We start from the raw sequence: 21,047 nt of genomic DNA, 5'->3' as shown, positions 1-21,047 counted from the left end.
ATAGTTCTATTTGCACAGCATATACAAATTATGAGGTGTTGCGCTTTGAATCCGGCCGAGTTAATGTCTCCTCCCAATGAAAGAACAGGTGAAAAAGAATTCCCCCATGATTGTTTAATGGTTACTGAGCAAGAACCGAAAGGAAGAATTGATCTAACAGATACCCCACAGAAAGAGCCAGATGGAGAACTGTTTTGTGACGGTTCTTGTCTTAAATTACCCGATGGTACATCAACTACTGCATATGCCATCACGACACTGAAGAGTATTGTAGAAAGCAAAATAATCCCATACAATTCAGCACAGGCTGCAGAGATAATAGTGTTAACCCGAGCATATGAAATTTCTGAGAACATAATCTAAACATATATACTGACAGTCAGTAGGCATTTGGGGTGGTACACAATTTTGGTCGACTATAGGCTGAAAGGGGTTTTCTGACATCACATGGAACCAAGATCCAACATGGCACTTTGATAGTAAGATTGTTGTCCGCCCTTGCGCTTACCAAACGATTAGCAATAATGAAATGCGAAGCACATAAAAAGGTAACATAACGTCGGGAAGGGAAACGCATTTCCAAACAAAATTGCGAAACAAACTGCCACTGATTTACATGCAAAAATGTATACTGAGAAGTCGAAAGAGGTACCCCTGCATGGTAGAAAATGGAATTGCCACAGTTAAAGAGATGCAAACAAAAGCAACTGCAGACGAAATAAAAGCATGGTCTGAGGGTACAGCAATTAGACATAGAAGGTTGCTGGGTGGACAAAAAGAATAAAAAATGGATGTTGCCAAATGTAACAGCGATGCCCACTATGGCCCATAGCCCAACACACATATGTGCTAAGAAAATGATTCAGCATCTAGACACAGTATGGCAGAATCCGCACATTAGAAAAACTGCTGACAGGCTAGTCCAAAATTGCATGACTTGTTTACAACATAACATTGGAAAAGGAACAGTGACTGCAGCGGGTAGTTTTGCCCCCCCCCCTCTATGCCATTTGAAGTGATCAATTTTGATTATAAAGAAATGGAGGTGTCAGAGTTATAAATACGTCCTTGTAGTGGTCTGTGCATTCAGCAAATGGGTGGAGGCCTATCCCCTAAAAGACTGTACTGCAATGAGCACAGTGAAAGTCATGTTAAAAGAGTATTTTTCCCATTTTGGCTTGCCACGTGTCATATGGTCAGATAATGGCCCGCATTTGCAGCCGTGATACTACAGAATTGTGCGACCTCCAGATTGATAAAAGATTCCACTCGGCCAGACACCCGATGAGTGCCGGTCTTGTGGAACGCCAAAAATGGTATTTTGAAGAATAAACTCAGTAAAATATGCACAGGAAGTCAGTTGAAGCGGCCTGATGCGTTGCCATTAGCTTTATTATGTATGGGAACGTCTGTGCAGGCAAAGACTGGACTCTCCCCTTATGAGATTGTAATGGGGAGACCAGCAAATGTTTGGAGTTCCCCACAGCCTAAGCGTCTAAGAGAGATCGAACACCCCTTGCTCATCACTTACTGTAAACTGTTAACTCAAAACTTGTGTTTAATTCATCAGCAGGTGCAGGAGGCTCTTCCAGTCAGATATACCGGCCCAGGGCATTGCAGCCTGGAGATTGGGTCCTAATCAAGAACTTTGAGCAGAAATCTTCACTTGCACCGCGGTGGAAGGGGCCTTACAAGGTCCTCCTGGCAACACAGACTGCAGTCCGGGTGGATGGTCGCAAATCATGGATCCATGCCATGCATACGAAAATAATTCCGTTCCCTTTGAAAGAGCTGCCTGATCCGAAAGCCGAGAGAGAAACAGCTGCACTCGATCACAAAGATACCATTCCATGTCTCTGCCAGAGGTGCTTCCTAAGCCCGAGAAAGGGCCTGTGGAGATTGCAACAAAGATCGAAAGGCCAAAGGTGCCTCAGCATTGCCGGACTACTGCCACAGCATCACTCATTGCATCACAGGCTGGCACTGATCCTGCATCTAGAAATGAGTGTGCATTGTTCATGGATCATACAGTGCCTGGAGCAATAAGTACAACCTAGGTTCTCAAAGTCGGAAATGATCTGCGTGTTTGTTTTGCCTCTGTTCCCAACACGGATGAAATGGGAATCGGAGGCATAGGGAAATGGAGCGTATGAGCTGTATCAATCTGCATCAAATTGAAAGCTCTGAAACGCGGTTTCCCGGTGCTACCTTTGAAAAATGAAGGACCCGTGCGATCACCCGTGGGGACAAACGGGGCGCATATGGTACCAACACAATTGATGCTTGCCCCAGCCTTTTTGGAGCATTGTGCGAAATCATATAGGTTTGCTATCAATTATTAAGCAGGCTAACCTGAACTAGCCTGAACGCTTTGCTGCTTCTTGAACGCTTTGCTGTTTCACGTGTGCTGCTGTGGAGAACTTTTTCTGCGACGAACATTGAGACTTTTCATTAGAAAAGGTCTACATACACCTCTGCCCCCACCTGCACCAACGCTGATGATATTATAGAGATAGAGACTAAACGAGTACCCAGAAGAATTTGTTTTGGGAAACATATGCTAATAATTATGACGCCACTTTGCATCTTGATTACATTGGTCCCAATATTTTGGCATTTGGAAACTGTGCATCCTCTAATCTCTCTTTTGGCTGCTACCAATGCTCCTGCCACAAGCAGTCCAGTACATGTGCTCTCTTATACTCTCCCCTCACAAGAAGTGAGACACAGAAGAGGGTATCATAATAAATTACTTTTGATTATGAATATGACTCGTACTATTCTGAATAGGACAAATTGTTGGGTCTGCTCCCATTTACCCCAGCATGGCGGAAAAGGAATGGGTTGGTGTTTGCAGCCATTACCGCTTAATACGGCATGTTATGCATCATTGAGTGCACTATTTTATGGGAAATGGAATAAGAGTGACACTGGTCAATTGGATGGAACAAACAGATGAGTTCGAAAGAGTGGTAATGGAACCAGTGGGTTGTTCCATATTTAACAGGGCAAGAATAATAAAAACCAATGGCAAAACAAGTAGATAGGCTCTTTGTGCCTTACAAACCGTCTGCAATCACTTTCCACATGACTCCCGTAGGGAATAAGGACGTTATGCCCGCCTCCTATACGATTAATTACAGTCCACGTACTGTCCCATTTTGCTTACGAAAAAAGGGTTCCTATTTGGTAGGAGCGTTTGTTAGGTGTATGAATACTGCAGTGCTTGAGAAAGAAGAACCACCAATATATGTAGGCGATCTCGTTTATTTTATATGTGGGGAACAGGCTTATCCCTGGTTACCTAGAAATTGGGGAGGGACCGTTACTTAGGAATTCTTTTCCCTGGTGTATTCCTTTCCAAAGCTTCAGACATATCCAAACTATCCAGATCTAGGCCACAGCGGGATGATACAGGACTGATTGCAGACATAGCAAAATCATTTATACCATTTTGGGGGCAAGCAATAAATTCATGGAATATAAGGAAACTGTCCAGGGTGTTAGAAAGAACGATAAATGGAACTGCCGGTATACTCTATAGCATGACACTAGAAGAGAAAGCAGTTAGATTAATGACACTTCAGAATAGAATGGCTCTTGATATAATTTTGGCTGATCGTGGGCGTGTGTGCAAAATCGTGGGTGTGATGCTGGACCTCCGTATCCTTGTCCTTTACTGTTTTTTATCGTGTTCTGTCGTGTTTTCCGCACAGGAGTTCGTGTGGGACTCCTGGCGGTGCAGCTCTCTCTCTTGGTTTGGTGAACAGACCAATGGGATACCCTTATGGCACCCATGGGTAGTGTTGGGTGTCCTGACCCACGGTTAAGCTATCATGCCACAACATTTGGTGCTGTGGGCTTAGAAAGTTCAAGATGGCGGAAAACCCACATGTGCGCCGAAATCCAGGAAAGCTGCGCAGTTTGTGCGCACACCAAAATGGTTGCCTCACTTGCCACCCACCAGTGCGAGAATGAAAGGCCGGGTTGCCATGAGGGAAATGGGTTGCCAAAGGAAAAACAGTAGCGCCGGTTAGCTTCAAAGCGCTTTAAAACCACCATTGGACTACCCGCACAGTAGTCTGAAACCATTGGGAATGGCAATGCTGATTGCCAAATGCAACCTAGAATTGTGGGGAATTCATTTCTTAAATCCCAAAAATGGGTGCAGTACCAGTACTCACCACTAACCAAAAGCCGGCGTTTTAAAACCACCCTGTGTTTCTCTGAAGGCAGGCTCAAAATGCCTATTTTCAAACATTGCAACATGTGCAAAATATTCACTGAACACCAGCAGACATTTGGCAGAATGAGGTTTTGTGTGCTTACAAAATCTGGGAAATGAAGAGCCCAAAACAATGCTTATAACAAAACTGCTATGGAGTCAGCAGTTTAAGTTGCACTGGATTTAAAGACACTAAAATCGAAAATGTTTAGATTAAATGAGTGACCTATGTTTGGTGTCACATGCCTTTGCAATTGTTTAAATGTCATAGTTTAAACTTAGAATCAGCATTCTAGCTGCATGTGTAAAATTGCAAGTTAATTTAAAAAGCAACAAAAAACATGACAGTTAGCTGAAAGTCTGGCTTAAGGAACTTGATTCTGCCTGGCAACTACCCCCATCAGGAGTGAAACTTGAGTCACAACTGTGTTCCCAGGCCCATCTGCCTTTTGCTGGCCACACTAAGGATATGCCATCTCTCTGATAATTGAATTAAGGGGAGCCCCACAGAATACAGGAGCTCTGAACAAAGCCTGTCTTGACTCAGGCAAAGGTTTTATTACAGCGGTCGTAAAATGTAGCTTCCTCTTGGCAGAAGCTGGGAGGGGCACTGCCTGTGAGAGCAAGCTGGCTTGGCAGAACTGGATAAACCAGTATTTCCACCATGTGACCTGGGAAACCACACCACTTTGTAGCCAGAATATTGTTTAGAAAAAGATGAATAACTCATGGTGCGGACATGTGAAAATTTTATAAATGATACCATAATTCTTGTGATTTTTCTGCCCACAGTTTAAGAGGTTTTTAGAACCGGTGGTATGTTCAGGGGGGTGTTAGCGGAAAAGTGGATATTACTCTAAATGTATGCATGTTAAAAATCTGAAACTTCATCAGTTAATGTCCATACTCCCTGCGCACATGTATGTAAAGTTGGGTCAATGTCAGAAATTGAAAAATCAGTTAAAAAGTCAATTATGTGCCATTTCTGAATGCAAGCTCTTAGAAACAGCAGATTTGGACAGAGACATGGCTAAATTCAGCCACACCATGTATATGTAATTTCAAACAACTGTGTAACTCTGAAATATGTATTTTGATCATATATAGATTTGGGTGCACAGATGACAGGGGAGGTTTTTCAAGAGATCATAAATGGCTGACATCACTCTGACACAACTTAGTTCCCCAATCAGGGGAGGAATGAAAGCTGGACCAATGACAAGCGAGAGGGGCAAGTTTAGTTATGACCAACACACACACCCACTTGCAGAACATATAAATGGACCACTGAAACTTAGGTAGAGACCTTCAATTCCATCTGCCGCTGGAAGCTCTGCCGGAAAAATCCATACTTACCTCCATCAAATTTCAAAGAGCCAACACTTAGACTCCAAGATAAACAGAGACTTCAGAACCTTAACCAGAAAGGCCACTGCCAGCAAGAGTATTTGTCAGCAGGCCTCAAAATATTTTTGCAACTGAACTCTTCAGACAGCCGGCTGACGCCGTCTGAATTTTGCCAAGAACTTTTGCAAGAACCCGGTGACAGAAATATCCAAAGAGAAGGCAGGACCCGACCCAGAGAACCGGTGCCTAGCAGAGACCAGGCCATTGCATCCAGAGTGCTGACCCCGATGCTGTGAGCAGTTCCAGAGACCAGACGCTGTGCCCAGAGACCGTCCGAAGTCCAGACCTGTTGACCAGATCGTGACAAAGCCGCCTTCCTGTTTAAAATCTCTTGTGAGTACCGCCAAACTGTACCAAACCAAAGCTCTTAGTTTAAATTCATCTAATTCAATCTATTTAACCTAAGTAGAACTGCCTGATAGCTCCAAATCTGTCACCTGTCATTTCTAGTAAAATCTGTCACTTGTCATTTTGAGCTTTTAAAATTTCAAATCTGAAAAGCGACCTTCACAAAATCGCTCATATCTCCGCGACCGTTTGTCTTAGAGACTTGCAATAACTTTCATCTGAAAGCTTAGAATCGTGGCTTTCCTACGAACCTAAAAACAGCTGATGCTTGCCTTCCATCTGCCAGAAATTCGTTTAACCTGCTAATCATTCCTGAATCATTGCAAGAGTGAGCCTGAGCTAATATTGACTAGATACCATTCACCCTGAACCTCTAGAGGGAATCAAAAGCATTTTAGCATATTTTTTAATTCATTGCCAGCACATATCAAAGCAATTTGGGCCTGTGTTTCAAACTTCTGTAGTCTAAGCTTGCTGGGGTGAACTGAATCACATTTGATTGCATTTCTGAGAACTGTGTGTTTTCCTTCCATTTCCTTGCATTGCATAAAGAGAGGGGGAGTGAATAGCCAGAGAAAAGTGATTACATTGTTTGGTTGAAGTCATATTGAGTATTTTCTGTACTGCATTCATTGAATATTGCATCCACCTGAGCTTACATAAAGCATTCTGTACCACCTTCTTCTTTTGTTCCTATTCACCTGTGTGCTACCTTATCCATTTCATGTCAACTCCTTATTGATTATAGAGAAGCGTGTTAGTGCCAGATTCTCCGTTGTTAATCTTTATCATATCAGATTAAGTGTGATATTCAATTATTAATTTATTATAAGTGTGATATATATATATATTGTTTAAATTATCAAATAAACCTTTTAACTTGCAAAACAGAACTACTTCTTGGCTCAGTGGGGTCAGGAGGATTCCAAGGGAGGGGTGTTATATAGGGGTAGTCATCCAGAACGCATGAACTGGACATAAAGATATATCAATAAGGGTTTTCATTCAGTATTATAGACTAGGCGTTGACTTAGCTGTAGTGTTGAATTGAATCCTCTTACAGTAGGGGTGCAACCCTGTGCCCCTAGTGTATGTTTTTGGGCACCTGTGGGTGGCCCACAGAGCAGGGTACAGGCTGGTGGCAGCTCCGTGCTGAAATGACTGGTGCCATTAGCGTGCTACATTTTGGGAGGCCCAGGCCCTGTCATTGGAATCGGTAGATTCCTGATGGAGACAAAATGGCCCCCATGGCCTCTTGCCTTCCATCGCCTGTTGCCTTGATCTTCCCGAAGTCCTGGTAAGCCCTGACTCTGTCCCTTCCCCCTGACTGGCTGTTGGGTGGAAGTTCCATATATGGTAGTGTGGGGGAAGTGCCGACCAAACTGGCTGGAGGCTTCTCAACGACCGTATGTTGTGGGTACGCCTGTGGGTGTGACCTGGGTGAATGGAGTGTGTAACGAATACACATTCTATGTTGTGGGTGTGTAGTATCTGGTGGTTGACACAATGACTGAGACAGCCCTGCCCGAAACCGGCATGAATGTAGTATGAAGTGTTCAATGGCTCGGTACTTGTCCCAATACACAACTTGTTGCGAGTGTCTGGAGAGAAGTGAATGGCCTGAATGCACTGTGTGCCTGATTGGCTGCCTGCCTGCATGAATACCTTCGTAGTGATTGGATGCTTCAGTGTGACCCAGCGGAATGAATGGGAGATCAACAGTATATCCTGGGACCTCTCACTGGTAGGAAGTGTGTTCAGGAGTGTTCAGAGCTGAAGTCCAAACTAAGAAGAGTAACTGGAATGAAACCGACGCTCAACCTTGAAGCCCTGCTGGAAGAGAAGAATTGCTGTTGCTCTCCTTCACAATCTGAAAGCTGCTGTGTCTCCAAGGACTGACCCAGAGAGGACCTGGTAAGGCGCCCTCTACCCGAGCTACGAGGGACCATCGTGCACCAGCCGACTTTTGCCAAAGCTCCTTGGTAGATAGACCTTCGACAGGCTGCCGACCCGATACGGGGACTGCTGCGGAACTCCAAGGAGAAGCGCCCGGACTGTTGTCCGCCACTGTCGACGACCGCCGTCGCCTGCTGGTGCCGCTGTGCTCCTGTTTGCCTAAGAACTTAATTGATCCAAGGACGCTCTCGTCTGCATCGTCCCCGCTGTATCCTGCCGGAGAAGGCCTGACCGTCAACGTGCCGAGGAGCAGCCAACCGGTGGGTTTCCGGCCACCCAAAGACGCTGACGACTCGACGCCCTTGCTGGGCCATAGTTCTTCCAACTCTTTGCGGTCCAGAACTATCGACATCAAGGTGCCCCGCACGCATCTTCCTTGCAGGACGTTTACGCTTCCCCGTCAACAAGCACCGCTAGGAACAAAGCTGCCACCTCACCGTCATAGCTCGACCTGTTCTCTGTCGGACGTTTGACGACCTGTGACTCCTGCCTTAAAGGGAGGGCACCCAAGAAGGGCCGTCGATTCCCCGACGAGGAACGTTACAACGCCAAGGTACTTTGGGGTTGCAGAACTATTGGGAAGTCTAGTGTGAACAATATAAGGAAAGGGCTTGTATCTTTCTTTACAGAACTGTGTCTAGGTAGACGGGGCCAGTATTCTGCCAATTGCTCAACCATCTTGCTTTCCTTACTCTCTCTACTGCTGGTTTCCTTTTTATCCTGATCTGTGTGTCATTCTAACCGTATGCACTTTAATGAGATCTAATAACGTTAGTGGTACCACTTTAGAACTGTATATATTTACCACTGCTGATTTTCGGAGTACAAAGTGAGTTATCGTGATATTGTATATACCTTTGAATATTAATTATATAAAGACTGTGTTGTAATCGATACAGTGTGTGGATATTCCTTTGTGGGTGCTTGGGGTCTACACTGTACTTAAGAACCAGCCCGTATCACCTCTTGAGAAGCTAGGCCTTGATTGCTCGACCACGCACCAATAATAGAGAATCTTGGCTGGGGTCCTCTGTGCCTCTCCTCTACCATATAGAGAGCGGAAGTACAGACACCCTCCACCGGCGTCTTTACAGTGGGGTCAGCGTGCTGTGTATTCGTAAGTGACTCCTCCCCTACGATTTTTGAAGCGATCAAGAAATTGCACAGGTGGTTGGAATCTGAACATATGCACATGGTTCTGGGAACTATTGTGTTCATGGGGATGGCAACTAATTGCAATTTTAGTCACATTACTTGGGATCCTCATGTTCTGCTGTTGCTGCATACACTGCCTGCCAATCTTTTGTTCTGAAATTACAAATGAATGTGTACACGTGATGAAGGCAAAACCCACTCCCATATTAAATAAGGGTTCAAATCACGAAATTGAAACAATCAAGGAATTCATGTCAATTAATGTTGAAGACGACGATTTTAGTAGCATGCATAGTTCAGAATTTGATACATGGTCAGATGAAGATGAGATGTATGGATGATGCTCTTGGCTTACGGCCAAAAAGAGGGTTTGTTAGTCCAGAAACAACCCTAACCATGTATAGTATGTATATTATGTTGGCAGGAAACCAATCGCATCATGTGACCAGCATCGCAAACACAGAATAGTCAGTATAACCACAGGGCATCCATTTTTGTGTAACATCCGCCATTTGCTTTTTTTCCTCTGTCATTTGCTTTGCAAAATGTATTTTATTCTGAAAGCTCATACACTGTGCGAGGCCACAGTCTGCAAGCTGAAATATCAACCCAGACAGAAATGCCAAACAGTGCAGAAATACATTGTTTTCCTCCCTCACAAAGTCCTTGGAGGCAAGCAGAAACAGCATTAAATCAGCCGCCCAGGTGCCGGCCTGTCTCTCTAAAGCTGTATCAATAGGCAGTTAAAGCATGAATTATACTCTTCTAGCGGTCCTCCTTTGCGGATCTGCCTCAGAACAGGCTGACCCCTAGTTCACAAATAGAAACGGGTAGAGGAATGTGTCTCTCTCGCGAACACGATATCCTTTCTGAACAAGTGCTTTATGTTCTCCATAACAAAGAACTGTCTCTGCATCGGTTGCTAAAATAAGTATAATTAGATTGAATAAGAAACTTGTCATAATGTGTCATATTTGTCAATCACCGAACCCTAGCTCTAGAAGATACATTATGGGCGGTTTTGATGTGCCTTCAAAGATTGTATGTTTGTATAGATGTTGCTGCTTGAGCGATGCTCGCTCTCTTGCATCACACGAGGTCTGGGTGAGACACGTTGCGAGATGTTAGACCCAGTCGGCTGACTGAGCATACTTTGCAATAAACCATAGTACTTCGAACCTCGTGTCTGTCATATCACTAGTATATGGTGACTGTGCCTTAGTTTCCATAAGCGGATGGTCTTCAGGGCCTAGCAGTAGGAAAGATTGAAATGTTAATACCGGTCATGAAGACAACTCTGAGGCATGGGAAGGAAGCTAGAGAGGCGTCTAAATTATTGAAGCAAACAATGTTACTTTGGCTGTTACTCTGATGTGTGGTGGGAAGGGAAAGGGGAAGGCAGATTTAGGTAGCTATTATTATTGAACAGCACCTGTCTGGAGTCAGCTGTGGTTAAGGCTGTCAGGCGAAAGACTACTTCATGAGGGAGTTTTTCTTGGACTTTGTAAAATACAGCGGGAAAGAAAAGGAAGATACGTTTTTGCTTTCTCTCTTTATTTGGATGTTGTTTTCAACTTCATTGCCATAGCTACTGTGATGTGAACACGTGAATGGTGTGGTTCTTAAAATTGCTGTAAAATCAATAAAATACGGTTTTAAAAAAAATTAAAGGCAAGCACCTGCGCAGCAACATCTTCTGGGAGGATGGGCTCCTTTATTGTGAGCCTATTTCTATGCCTGGTGTCCAAGGCCAATATGCCCCTCCTACTCCAGTTAGCTCCCGAGGTGCCACAGGCTGGGCACCATGGAGTGAAGAAACGCAAAGAGTTTGACTCTTTTGTTCTATTGGCTCAAGATTAGAACAAGGGGCCTACTGCAAGTCTCCACACACTTGCCAAACTTTTGCACACATTTGTTGGGGTTTCTGTTTGAGAGGGTAGGCATCATCATTGTTGGTCCCTTAAGCCCTCCTACTTCTTGAGCAAGAAGATTAATTCTGGTGGTGATTGACTACACAATCAGGAATTGTGAGGCATCGCCTATATGAATGGTCACTGCCACACAAGTGGGTAGTGCTCTCCTTGGCAATTTAAACAAGGTAAAATTCCCTAAAGAGGTTGTCTCCGACAGGTGATCCAACTTCATTTGTAAGTACTTGCAAGCTGTGGGGCAGGGATTTTCCACAACATATCTTTCTCAGACCAATGGTTTGGTGGAGATTCATGCTCTTCAAGGTTTTGTTGAATGGTCCTCTTGAATATCCCCTAAAGAGGAAGTGCGATCTCCTCTTGTCATGCCTTCTTGGTCTACAGAAAAGTACATCAGGCAGGAGCAAGATTCAGCCTGTTTGAGTTGCTCTGTAACCACCCTGTGAGAGAACCCATAGTCAGAAAGGATTGGGAAGCCTCCTCACCCAGTCAGACCTTAAAATGTGATTGACCTTGTGCTTGGCCTCAGGAGAAGAATGGCCACAATGATGGGTGAAGCAAAGAAATACCTGAAAGCAAACAAGGCTCTGTTGAAACATTGGTTTGATCAGAAGGCTTCACACGTTGTCTAGTTGAACGATAATCGACATCATGGAACCGACCAAGCCTAGAGCTTGTGAGGACAAATGGATTGGTCCCTAGAAAGTGGTCTTAACTTGAGAAAGTCAATTACCTAGTTGATTTGGTGATTCCTAAGGGGGGCTTCAAAGTCGTCCATATTTTTTTCTTCTTCTTTTCTTTCGCTCTCTCTCTCGCTCTCTCTCTCTATTCCACCCGCCTCCCTCTCTCCCTTCATTCCCCCCCCAACCCCCTGCTCTCCACTAGGGACAGTGCGTCTGTCCAGGAACTACAGGATGCCTGGATGTCTGATACAGTCAGAAAACACACCAAAGCATGGCTTGCCAAGATTCCAAGAGCCCTTGTGCCAGTCCTGTGGCTCTGGTACTCAAAGCAGGAACCAGAGAGTTTAAGGTGGCTTGTGGACTATGGGGCTCTCAATTGGGTCACCAAAACTTATGTAGGTCATCTATGCAGCTCTGGTAGACAAACTAGGAACACGTTTCACCTTACTTCAGGCTACTGACAACTAGCCTGAACAGGTTGTGCAAATGAGAAAACCACATTGTCTTTCCCATAGGGCTCGTTTCAATTTAGGGTCATGCATTTTGGACTCAAGAGCACACCTGCCACTTTTCAGAGGTCACAGATCTATGCTTTAAGTAGTCTTGAATGTCTGTGTCGCCTACTTGGATGGCATAGCTAACTTCTGAAACTCCTGGCACACAAGCCACCTCAGTCAGTTGTCCAAAGCCCTGGTCACAAAGTTGGTGGAGGCAAAATTCAGTCTTTTTCCAGTACTGTGCGTTTTCCAGAAGTGGGAAACACCATCAATCTAGACTCAATTGCGAGCAGTCTTAGTCCTGGATACTATAGAACTTTGCTGATGACTATGGGACCATAGCAGTCTCTCTGGCATCTCCAACTTCAAACAAATACCCTAAAATGGAGCTTTGAGTTATTGTCAAAGGTCCTTTGATGGATTGAAGAAGACATGTGCAAGGCCCCGGACTAAAGACAGACATTCAGTGTCCAAACTGATGCTTCAGAACCTGGAATAGTGGGGGAGATGGGGGGGGGGGGGGGGGGGGGCGTGAGGCGGGTTGAGTAATGTGAAGAGCAATGGCAGGGGCTATCCCAACATCTTCATTAGTAAGGTGGTCAAGCGTATAGCGCTTAGATGGGACACAGTTAAGAAGGAGTGATTCTCCATTGTGTGGGCCCATACAAGGTTTAGACCCTACCTCACTGGATCTACCTTCAGGATCTAAACAGACCACAAACCCCTCAAGTGGCTAACGCAAATGGGGCATCGGCTTATAGTGGGTGGACTTCACTATTAAGCACAGGCCTTGTCATAACCAACCAAAACTTGAAACCCCTCCATAAGGGCAGGGGATGGAGTGAGGGTTAGTTCTCATGTCCTTAGTCGTGGGGAACAAATGTTAGGATGAAAGCCTACTTTTTAACCACATATGCTAGGCCACATCTACTTTTTGCTGGATTTTCTGGGTTTGGGATTTTTTTTTCTCCCAGCCAAACTTAATTTCAAGCCCGACAGTGTGGATGTGGTTTTGTGCCCTACCTTACGAGCCATTGTGACTTACGGCATAGGTACCTCAAAGGTACCCTTAGTCTCCCACGGATGGTACCCTCCATAGTTAGTTATGTGACTGTTTTTCACCTGTGTAAAATGCTTAACTTCTTTGGACTCCATTTTAAGTGGCTGGGTCCTTTTTGTCCCACTCCATTCAGCAAAACAGAGGTTGTAGTTTGCCTCAAAGACCTGAGGGGTTATCACATTACTATCCCTTGTCCATCTTTGGGCAGGAGAGATGGTGGCCATCTTTGGATACTAAGTGTGCGCGCCTCAGGTCTGGGTGATGTAATCATCCTGAAACCATTTCTGACTGGCATATGCAGCCCGTGGCATATCTGACTGGCATATCCGTGGGAGACTAAAGGGTATCGCTGTCTGGGACAACGTTGATTCATTCAATTGTGTGAGAAAACTTTCCATAATCAGGGTTCAAAATTCCCAGGAACTGGCAGCCATTTAGTTCCTGGTTATAGCTAAGGGAAGCCCGGTTAGCCTCAAACAAACAGCTACAATTCACTACTGTGGAAAGTGGTGTCATACAAACCTAGCTATGTGACATTGAATGTGTATGTTTAGGAACGCATATACAAGGAGACTAAAGATATCACTGAAAACTGTCAAACACATCCTGCATAACTGGCCGCAGGTTAATGCTCTCCTGACATACCGGTACTGCTGGCATTATGTCCAATGTCCGGCGGTCCGTTTCCCCCCCACGCATCAACGGAACTCCAGAACTGCTCCTTGGGGGCACTTTCGCACTGGGGTAACTCCTCTGCCTACCCCGATTTGCAATACCTTGCCCCCTTGTGAACCTACCTACATGATCCGAAAAGCTTTTTCATGCCTTTTACTGCGGTTTATTTTTCAAGAAGGACGGAGTCTAAGTTGATACTTGTTTGCTTATGGTGACCTTTCTATTTAACAAAGTTGTACTTAACTGTTTGTGTATGGTTTCTCTTTGTCTTATCTTAATAGAATGATGATTATTTAAGCAAATACAGTGTGTGGAACTTCTCCGATTTGTTATTTAACAAAAATAAAAGTGTGTCCTGTACCTGAGAACCACCTTACTCCACTTAGGCCTGGGCTGCCACGTCCACCACTTGAATAGCCTGGGGAGCATGAGGCAATCAATAGTAGTACCAGAGTCAGGAGTATATACCCAAGGGCCAGGATCACACGGGCCTTAAGGATAATCTCCCTAACACCGATAGTTATAGTTATACGGCTCTGTTAGGCAAGATTGTATGCAGTATCCTTTGGGTGCACTACAACAACCCTGACCTCCTGGCGATAGGAACCCAACTTTTGGTATAAATTGGTACTACACAGGTTGGTAGCATGTTGAGCGAGGGGTCAATGCGAGCAGTAGGGGAGTTACACAGAGATTCACAGTGACAGGTATTCAAATAAACTTACACACAAGGTTCCTTGATTAAACAATTATTAAACCCCAATGCAAAGTAAGCTAACCCCTTCCTGGATGGAAGACAAACCACACAGTCAGAGGGAAGAAGAGTCATTCAGGGAGCCAGGCCAAAGTCAATTGGACTAGGTGAGCTAAAGCAATTCTTGCAGGTAGGTAAAAGTCTTGCACAATGTTTTAGAAGTCTTTGTAGAAAAGAAGAAATCAAGGTATGGCCACAAGCCGATTAGGCTTGTGAGGTAAAGAAGCTGTTAGCAACTCTAAGAAGCAACCAAGACAAGTCTCCACTGAGAACAAGTGAGGTTACACAACAAGAGGCAAGTTCTCTTAGACTGTACAGTACCTTTGGTTCCAGTTGGCTTCTGTTCCTGTGCAGCTCTGCAGAACCTGTGTTAATGGGCCTCATTTGTGGGGGCGAGAGGGAGGACGTCTGGAGGACTCCTGCACTGCCACGGGATGGTCGGCGACAGAAAAGGACCAACTTCTATTCAGTGGCACTTTGCGGTTTCAGCTACTCGCGTCTCAGCAAACAGCACCACCACAGACTCTTGGCTGTTGAGATGGTCTTTCCTTGCATCTGGGGTCCAGCACTCTGTTTGGGTGGCTCAGGCAGACATGCTTCCTGGGTGTTCCTGGAGCTCTTGTCCAACTTAAAAGCAATTCACACAATCTGGTGTTCCTCTCACTGGCTCTTCGGTTCCAGCACCAACTGCGATGGAAATACAACCAGCTTCGAGAGGACGTCCAGGTGGCTTAGTTTGGAGTGGATTGGTCCCACCAACCCAAGAGGAGAAGTCGTCCTTGCAGGGCTGCTCTAGTCGAGACGAATTCGGAGCTTCAGCACAGCAGCAGGGCTTCACCGGGCAAACCAACGGTCCAGGAGTTGCAACAGGTGTCTCTTCCAAGTTCTTCAGATTCCTTCGTCCAATGGTTGACGCTGCCTTCCAAGCCAAAAAGCCTCGCCTTTTATGCAGGTTTCTGCCATGCATTCCAGCCTAGCTCCCAGTCAAACAGCAGGGTGGCTGTCCTTGCAGGACAGCCAGCCGGCCACCTTTAGGTGCATTCCTGTAACCAAGGGGATTAAACACAGGGATCGGGCACCTCCCTCACTTCCTGTCCCCGCCAGGGACGTCATTTGGGGGTCGCCAGAGGTCGCAAGTGCGACCCCCGAGGTCTCCCTTGCGACCTCTGTGGTTTTCCATGTAACCCCATAAAAAAAAAAGTTTTTTTTGCAATGCAAGTTCCTGGGCTGGTGCCAGCACCATGTCTCTCTTTAATTCTGGAGTGGCTAGCTTTCTTGTTCAGGCCCCTTAAAAAAGAAGAAAAATAAGAAAATGAGGCCACAAGTCTAACACTTCAGCACTGAACCTAAATAAGAAAGAATAGGAATGGCAAAAAAAGTGTCTTTCTGGAATTCTATACAATAATTGCTAGCCTCATTAAAGGTTTATTTCAGGCACACTTCAGTCACTGATTTAGTCTGTTCTCAAACGCCTCAACTCAGCTTTTCATCCTTCTTTGGTCGATAAATGGGTACCAACACAGGTTGGGTGATAGTGGGTTTATATGTCTTCTATGTAAAGCGCTTAAGCGCAAGTGCTATATAATAACACATCATTATCATTTTGCCTTGAACGTCTGCTTGCAATCACAGTAATTTGGTAATATGGGCCTATACACACTGATCTTAACGATACATATGGCGATCCATTCAGGAATGAAATGTACATCACAGTGATATAGTGATATTGTAACCACATTTTTCCTAGTGTACAATGCTATGCGATGCCACTTCCTGGTTTGTCAACGGGTGAAAGGTTGTGTTCCATCGCTTCCCACAATATCACTTTGGGGAGGGGTCAAATGACATCACTTCCTGTGATGTCATCAGGGGGTCAAGGGTCATGTGATGTCACTTCCGCTACCCCTGGCATTTTGATGAAATGACGTCCCTGGTCCCCGCCAGACATACTGGAGCCAGCGGCAGGCTTCACTCGTAAATCCTGCCAAAGACAAAATGAACAAAGGGACCAAACCTGGTTTGGCACGCACAGTAAATCTCAAGAAGGACCTTTCCACAAAGAAATGGCGAAAAAAGAAGACTGGGGCCACTTTGACAAAATTGCACTGCGGTAAAAGCACCGCCACCAGCCATTCATCGAGGAAAGGGTAACATAAAAATTTTACAGGAGAAACTCGACAATGGGGATACTAAGTAACCCCTCCAGCACCCTATTGTAAAATAGCGTGTGCTGGGTCTAGAAAGTTACAATGTAAGTAAAGTCAATTTCACTTCACTGCTCTTGGAAACAGTTTATCCAAGAGCAGGTTTTTAAACCTTTGGGAAATCTGTAAGACTTCCCTGTGCAGTGTGGTACAATGTAAAAGATGATGCCTATGGAGTTTAGTTTTTCAGACTCCACAACCAAAAGTAACAGTGCTCAAGTCATAGCAAAAATACATGAGAGAGAGTGGGAAAAAAGGGTATCACTCTCTCCAGCAAAGGTGCTGGGGTTCTCTAATGTAGAGAGGAATTAGCACATTTCTGAGGATTCTCCCTCATAGGCTCCATGATGCAAATGAACATAAAGCTTACACAAAAGAAAGTCAGACTATGAACACAGATCCATTGCATGCAAATGAAATAAAAGACAAACGTATTTCTCTTCGGTTCACAATCATTGGTATGCAAGTTAACCTAAAGAAATAAAAATAAAATAGGATTTTGTTTAAAAATAACAAGGAAATGAATATTTGTACCGTGGCACAGAGGTGCTTCAGGATGTGAGCGAGGGGTAAGAATGGGTTGGGAGAAATTGCCTCCCTCGACAGAAAAAAGGAAATGGAAATACAAAGTCCCAAATAAATCAACATCGAAATCTTACAAAGGTTTTTTAAAATCCATGTTTTAACATAAACCCAAAATAAATGGATTCTTACTTCTTTTTTAGAGATCAAGGAATGAATTGTCTTATGTTTTCTTTTGTTCGCCCCAGGCTCCGACATTTTTCAAAATTCTGAAAATATGATAGAAATTACTTTTTTTATTCGCACATAAGACTTTACCTATGAACACAACATGGGTTAAGAGCAAGTGAAGTATCCCATCTCCTAAAAGACACGGAGCATCTTCTAAAATACAAAGGCATCTTTTGTAGTTCCTAAGAGAGCGACCATGATCTGCAAGTCGATGCATTTAACCTTCACCCTGAACAAACTGGGCACATCCTGTGTTCCTCAGTGGCTATTCCCCATATCATTGTGCAGTTCCCTGCTCCCATAAGAACGTGGGAAGCTCACTTTGCCAACTCGTCTTAGAAAAGCGTCAAAGTCTCTCTCTACTCCTTTGGCCACAGCTGTAAACTGCAACTTTTAACCATTTTGCACTCAGCTAGTTGGGCATATTTAGTTACAGTTTGAGTCAGAATCAACCATTAGACAATATGTATACCACACATTTGTCCACATATCAAGAAACCAGTAAAAAATATAAAAACACAATATACACCACCCCCACCTCCTCCATTTTCGCCCAAAAGACACGCTGCCTCACAATCTAAACAGCATGTTTTAAAATACGTAGGTCTGAATTGCTTTCAGAAAAGCAGGAGCGTGGAGGTGATAGTTGAGAAATATGTTGCGTTTTATCTTTCCTGTATCTGTGTTTATTTCCTGTATGAGTGAGTGAGTGAGTCTGGAATGTTTGGTGTGGAGTGTTCCACTCAGGACGTTATTGTGTGAGTGCCAAGGTTCTTATAAGGTCAGTTGGAAACTGAGCCTGGCACAGGGGGACCAGTGGATGTTTCTTTCCCTCAAGAACCCGTCTTCAATGTAACCTTATGTACTTAACTGTATACCTCCAACCTACTAAAGTTACTTAACTAAACCAAGGATCCTGACTGATTATTCAACCCCTCCCCCCCAAACCTACATTTCAACACTGGCGACGAGGATTTTTGGTGCCAGTGGAACCAGGAACAGGAAAAGAGCAAGGAGCATACAGGACAGTAAAGGACTTGGACCTGAAAACAAGACTGGCAAAGTGGTTGCCCACCAGGAAGAAGCAGGGACCCAGAAGCATCTCCCGGCCCTTATGGTGAGCGCGCCTGTGACCTATTTTACTGTGTTAAACTGGAACACCTGGAGTTAATTGGGTCAGCGCTGCGCACCTTAAATGCAAGTTGTCACTTTTTAAAGTGTCTACGTCCGATCGCAAGTCGTAATGAGCACTGGTGTGAAGAGTCTAACTGCCTGATTCATGGAATTATTTGTGTGAAAAACGCAGATTTGCGCACCTTTCTGCCCGAAAATCCCCATACTTCAAACAGGGATTTTCGGGCAGAAAGGTGCGCAAATCTGCGTTTTTCACGCAAATAATTCCATGAATCAGGCAGTAAGTTTTCGCCACATCAGTCATTGAACGCGATGAAAGGACTGGGCATTCAGCAGTGCGGATGGGCAGCGACAGTGTGAACAGCGACCGGGAACATCCAGTAATTGTTTGGACAGTTAAACCAAATAACAGCACATAATAAGGACCGGAGTGCATACGGCAAAAACCTTTTATTTAAGACTGTAAAGTCACTACCAGTTTCCAACAACATTACCGTTCTGATGGAGTTAGAGCTCAGACGTTAGTTGACATGATGGCTGATCCTGGGAGCTGTATTCGTGTTGAGCTTCCACAAAGTTATGGTGACGTCATGAGGATTCCTAGGCTAACGGCATATTTGCTTGTGCACAATGTTTACGCCAGCGTTCTAGAAGCCTGCAACAGACAGCACTACCTCACAGCAATGTATTGGAAGTTTGGAAAAAAGCACCTTCCAACGTGCTTGTAACGTGCACTATTTCCGGTGTTTTATGGTATCCTGCATCCCATGGTAGCTTGTGGGAGTTAGTGTTTGGGAATCTTCGCGGTCACTTGGCTGCCCCGCCCACCCACAGATGGCTTCAGCCATACAAACAGTGTAAAAATGAAAAATGAGAAAATACAGGGGCATAGCCCGCCCTCCAACAGCTCAGTTCCTGGGATTGGCCAGTGATGTCTTTGTAGCTCTGCCCCTGCCCATTCCTGTCATCTGTAGGGATGCAGAGTAACATAAAAAGGGCAGGCATGCAATGATGTTAGCTGCTAACAAAAGGATCAGAAACATGGGACCATTTTGTTTCTTCACTGTGTCACAGCCCGCCCCTCCAAGACACACAGTCTGTGTAATAAACCCAACAACACGTTTATTTTTCCTTTGTCATTGGCAGCCTAGGCTTGCTTATTCATAATGGTGACTTTCCAACTGAAAGACCACCAGTCACCTTGCAAATCTGTTACAGTTAAAGTGAGCAACACAATAAAGCACCCTTTTAAAATGTGTTCACACCCATAACGTCTAATAGCTTGATATCCTAAAACATAAAGTGTGCTTTCCTGTCCTCGGGTGAATGTTCTTAAATAGTTTTCCATTCAGGATGTGGAAAATAAAGGTATACCGACATTATTTTGGCTCAACATGCTGCTATAAGTATTTACATGTTGTCATGATGCTTTACTATGCAATTCGTGGATTTTGAAAGTAAACTCTATAGGACAGTATTATTGTAGGTCTTGACACCCAAAACTTGAATATTTGTTCCAAGTAAAGCGTGGAAGAAGATGGCTGTGCCCAAATTGCAGAGTGGGTTAAAATCCCTGCTTCGCTGTTTAGCGTAAGTGTGTGATCCTGGGCAAATAATGTAATCTCACAATGGGCCTCATTACAAATCCGGCGGTAACTCTGCCGGTGCCACCGGCGGGTTGCCGCCAGACTTGCAGTATTAAGTGGCACCTGGCTTGCCGGAAACAACGGGGGATTACAACCCCAGTGTTCCGGGAAGTCAGGCACTGGTGAATGGTAAATCCCCATTCCCACTTGAGTTCCGTAGGACTCAATGGGAATGGGGATGACGGAAGCACCGGCACCGTTAATAACCCGCCACCCGCCCGCAGACTCGTAGTGTGCCGGTATGGTAACAATGGGCCCGATTCATAGATTCTAGCGCAGAAGCAGCGCTGCGCGCCGAGAGGGAGCGTGCGCCAGGTGGGGCACAAAGCAGCATCTGCACGCCACGCGTATTCATGGATTTCCCGAGCCATTACCAACCGTGGAGCAGTGAACATCTGTGCCAGTAACACCCCCAACACCCCCCTTGCGCAGGAAAAAGCAAGTGAAATGGCCAATACGGCGCAAGGCCCCGCGCCATCCATGGGCCAGCACACAGCCCCCCTCCATTGTAATCGCGTGATAAATCAGAGCGTACTCTGCTTGCGCCAGCCAAATCGTGTGAAAAGGCCCTCGTGTACCCCTGCGAAATTGCGTACCCCGCTAGCGCAAGCCAAAACGTGTG

At 45.0% G+C, this 21,047-nt stretch overlaps 1 protein-coding gene across 3 annotated transcripts in view; it reads right to left on the bottom strand.

Moving 5' to 3' along the window:
* SWT1 (SWT1 RNA endoribonuclease homolog) overlaps positions 1–19,469 on the bottom strand; it is a 2,657,341-nt gene extending 2,637,872 nt beyond the window's left edge. For 2 of the 3 annotated variants that reach the window (XM_069641359.1, XM_069641361.1), the window contains exons 1-2: positions 19,274–19,410; positions 17,607–17,683 (exon numbers count right to left, since the gene is read on the bottom strand). In XM_069641359.1, coding sequence (XP_069497460.1) covers positions 17,607–17,672 — 66 coding nt within the window. In that variant the 5' untranslated portion in view covers positions 17,673–17,683; positions 19,274–19,410. Of the gene's footprint in view, positions 1–17,606; positions 17,684–19,273 lie in introns of all 3 variants that reach the window. The other variant, XM_069641360.1, reaches the window with a different exon arrangement.
* Between the last annotated feature and the right edge of the window lie 1,578 nt (positions 19,470–21,047).

This window comes from Ambystoma mexicanum, chromosome 1q, assembly GCF_040938575.1.
Source record: "Ambystoma mexicanum isolate Mex_15411 chromosome 1q, UKY_AmexF1_1, whole genome shotgun sequence".
NCBI lineage: Eukaryota > Metazoa > Chordata > Amphibia > Caudata > Ambystomatidae > Ambystoma > Ambystoma mexicanum.
Note: the sequence above shows the minus strand (reverse complement) of the source record. Positions and strands in the feature narration are given on the sequence as shown.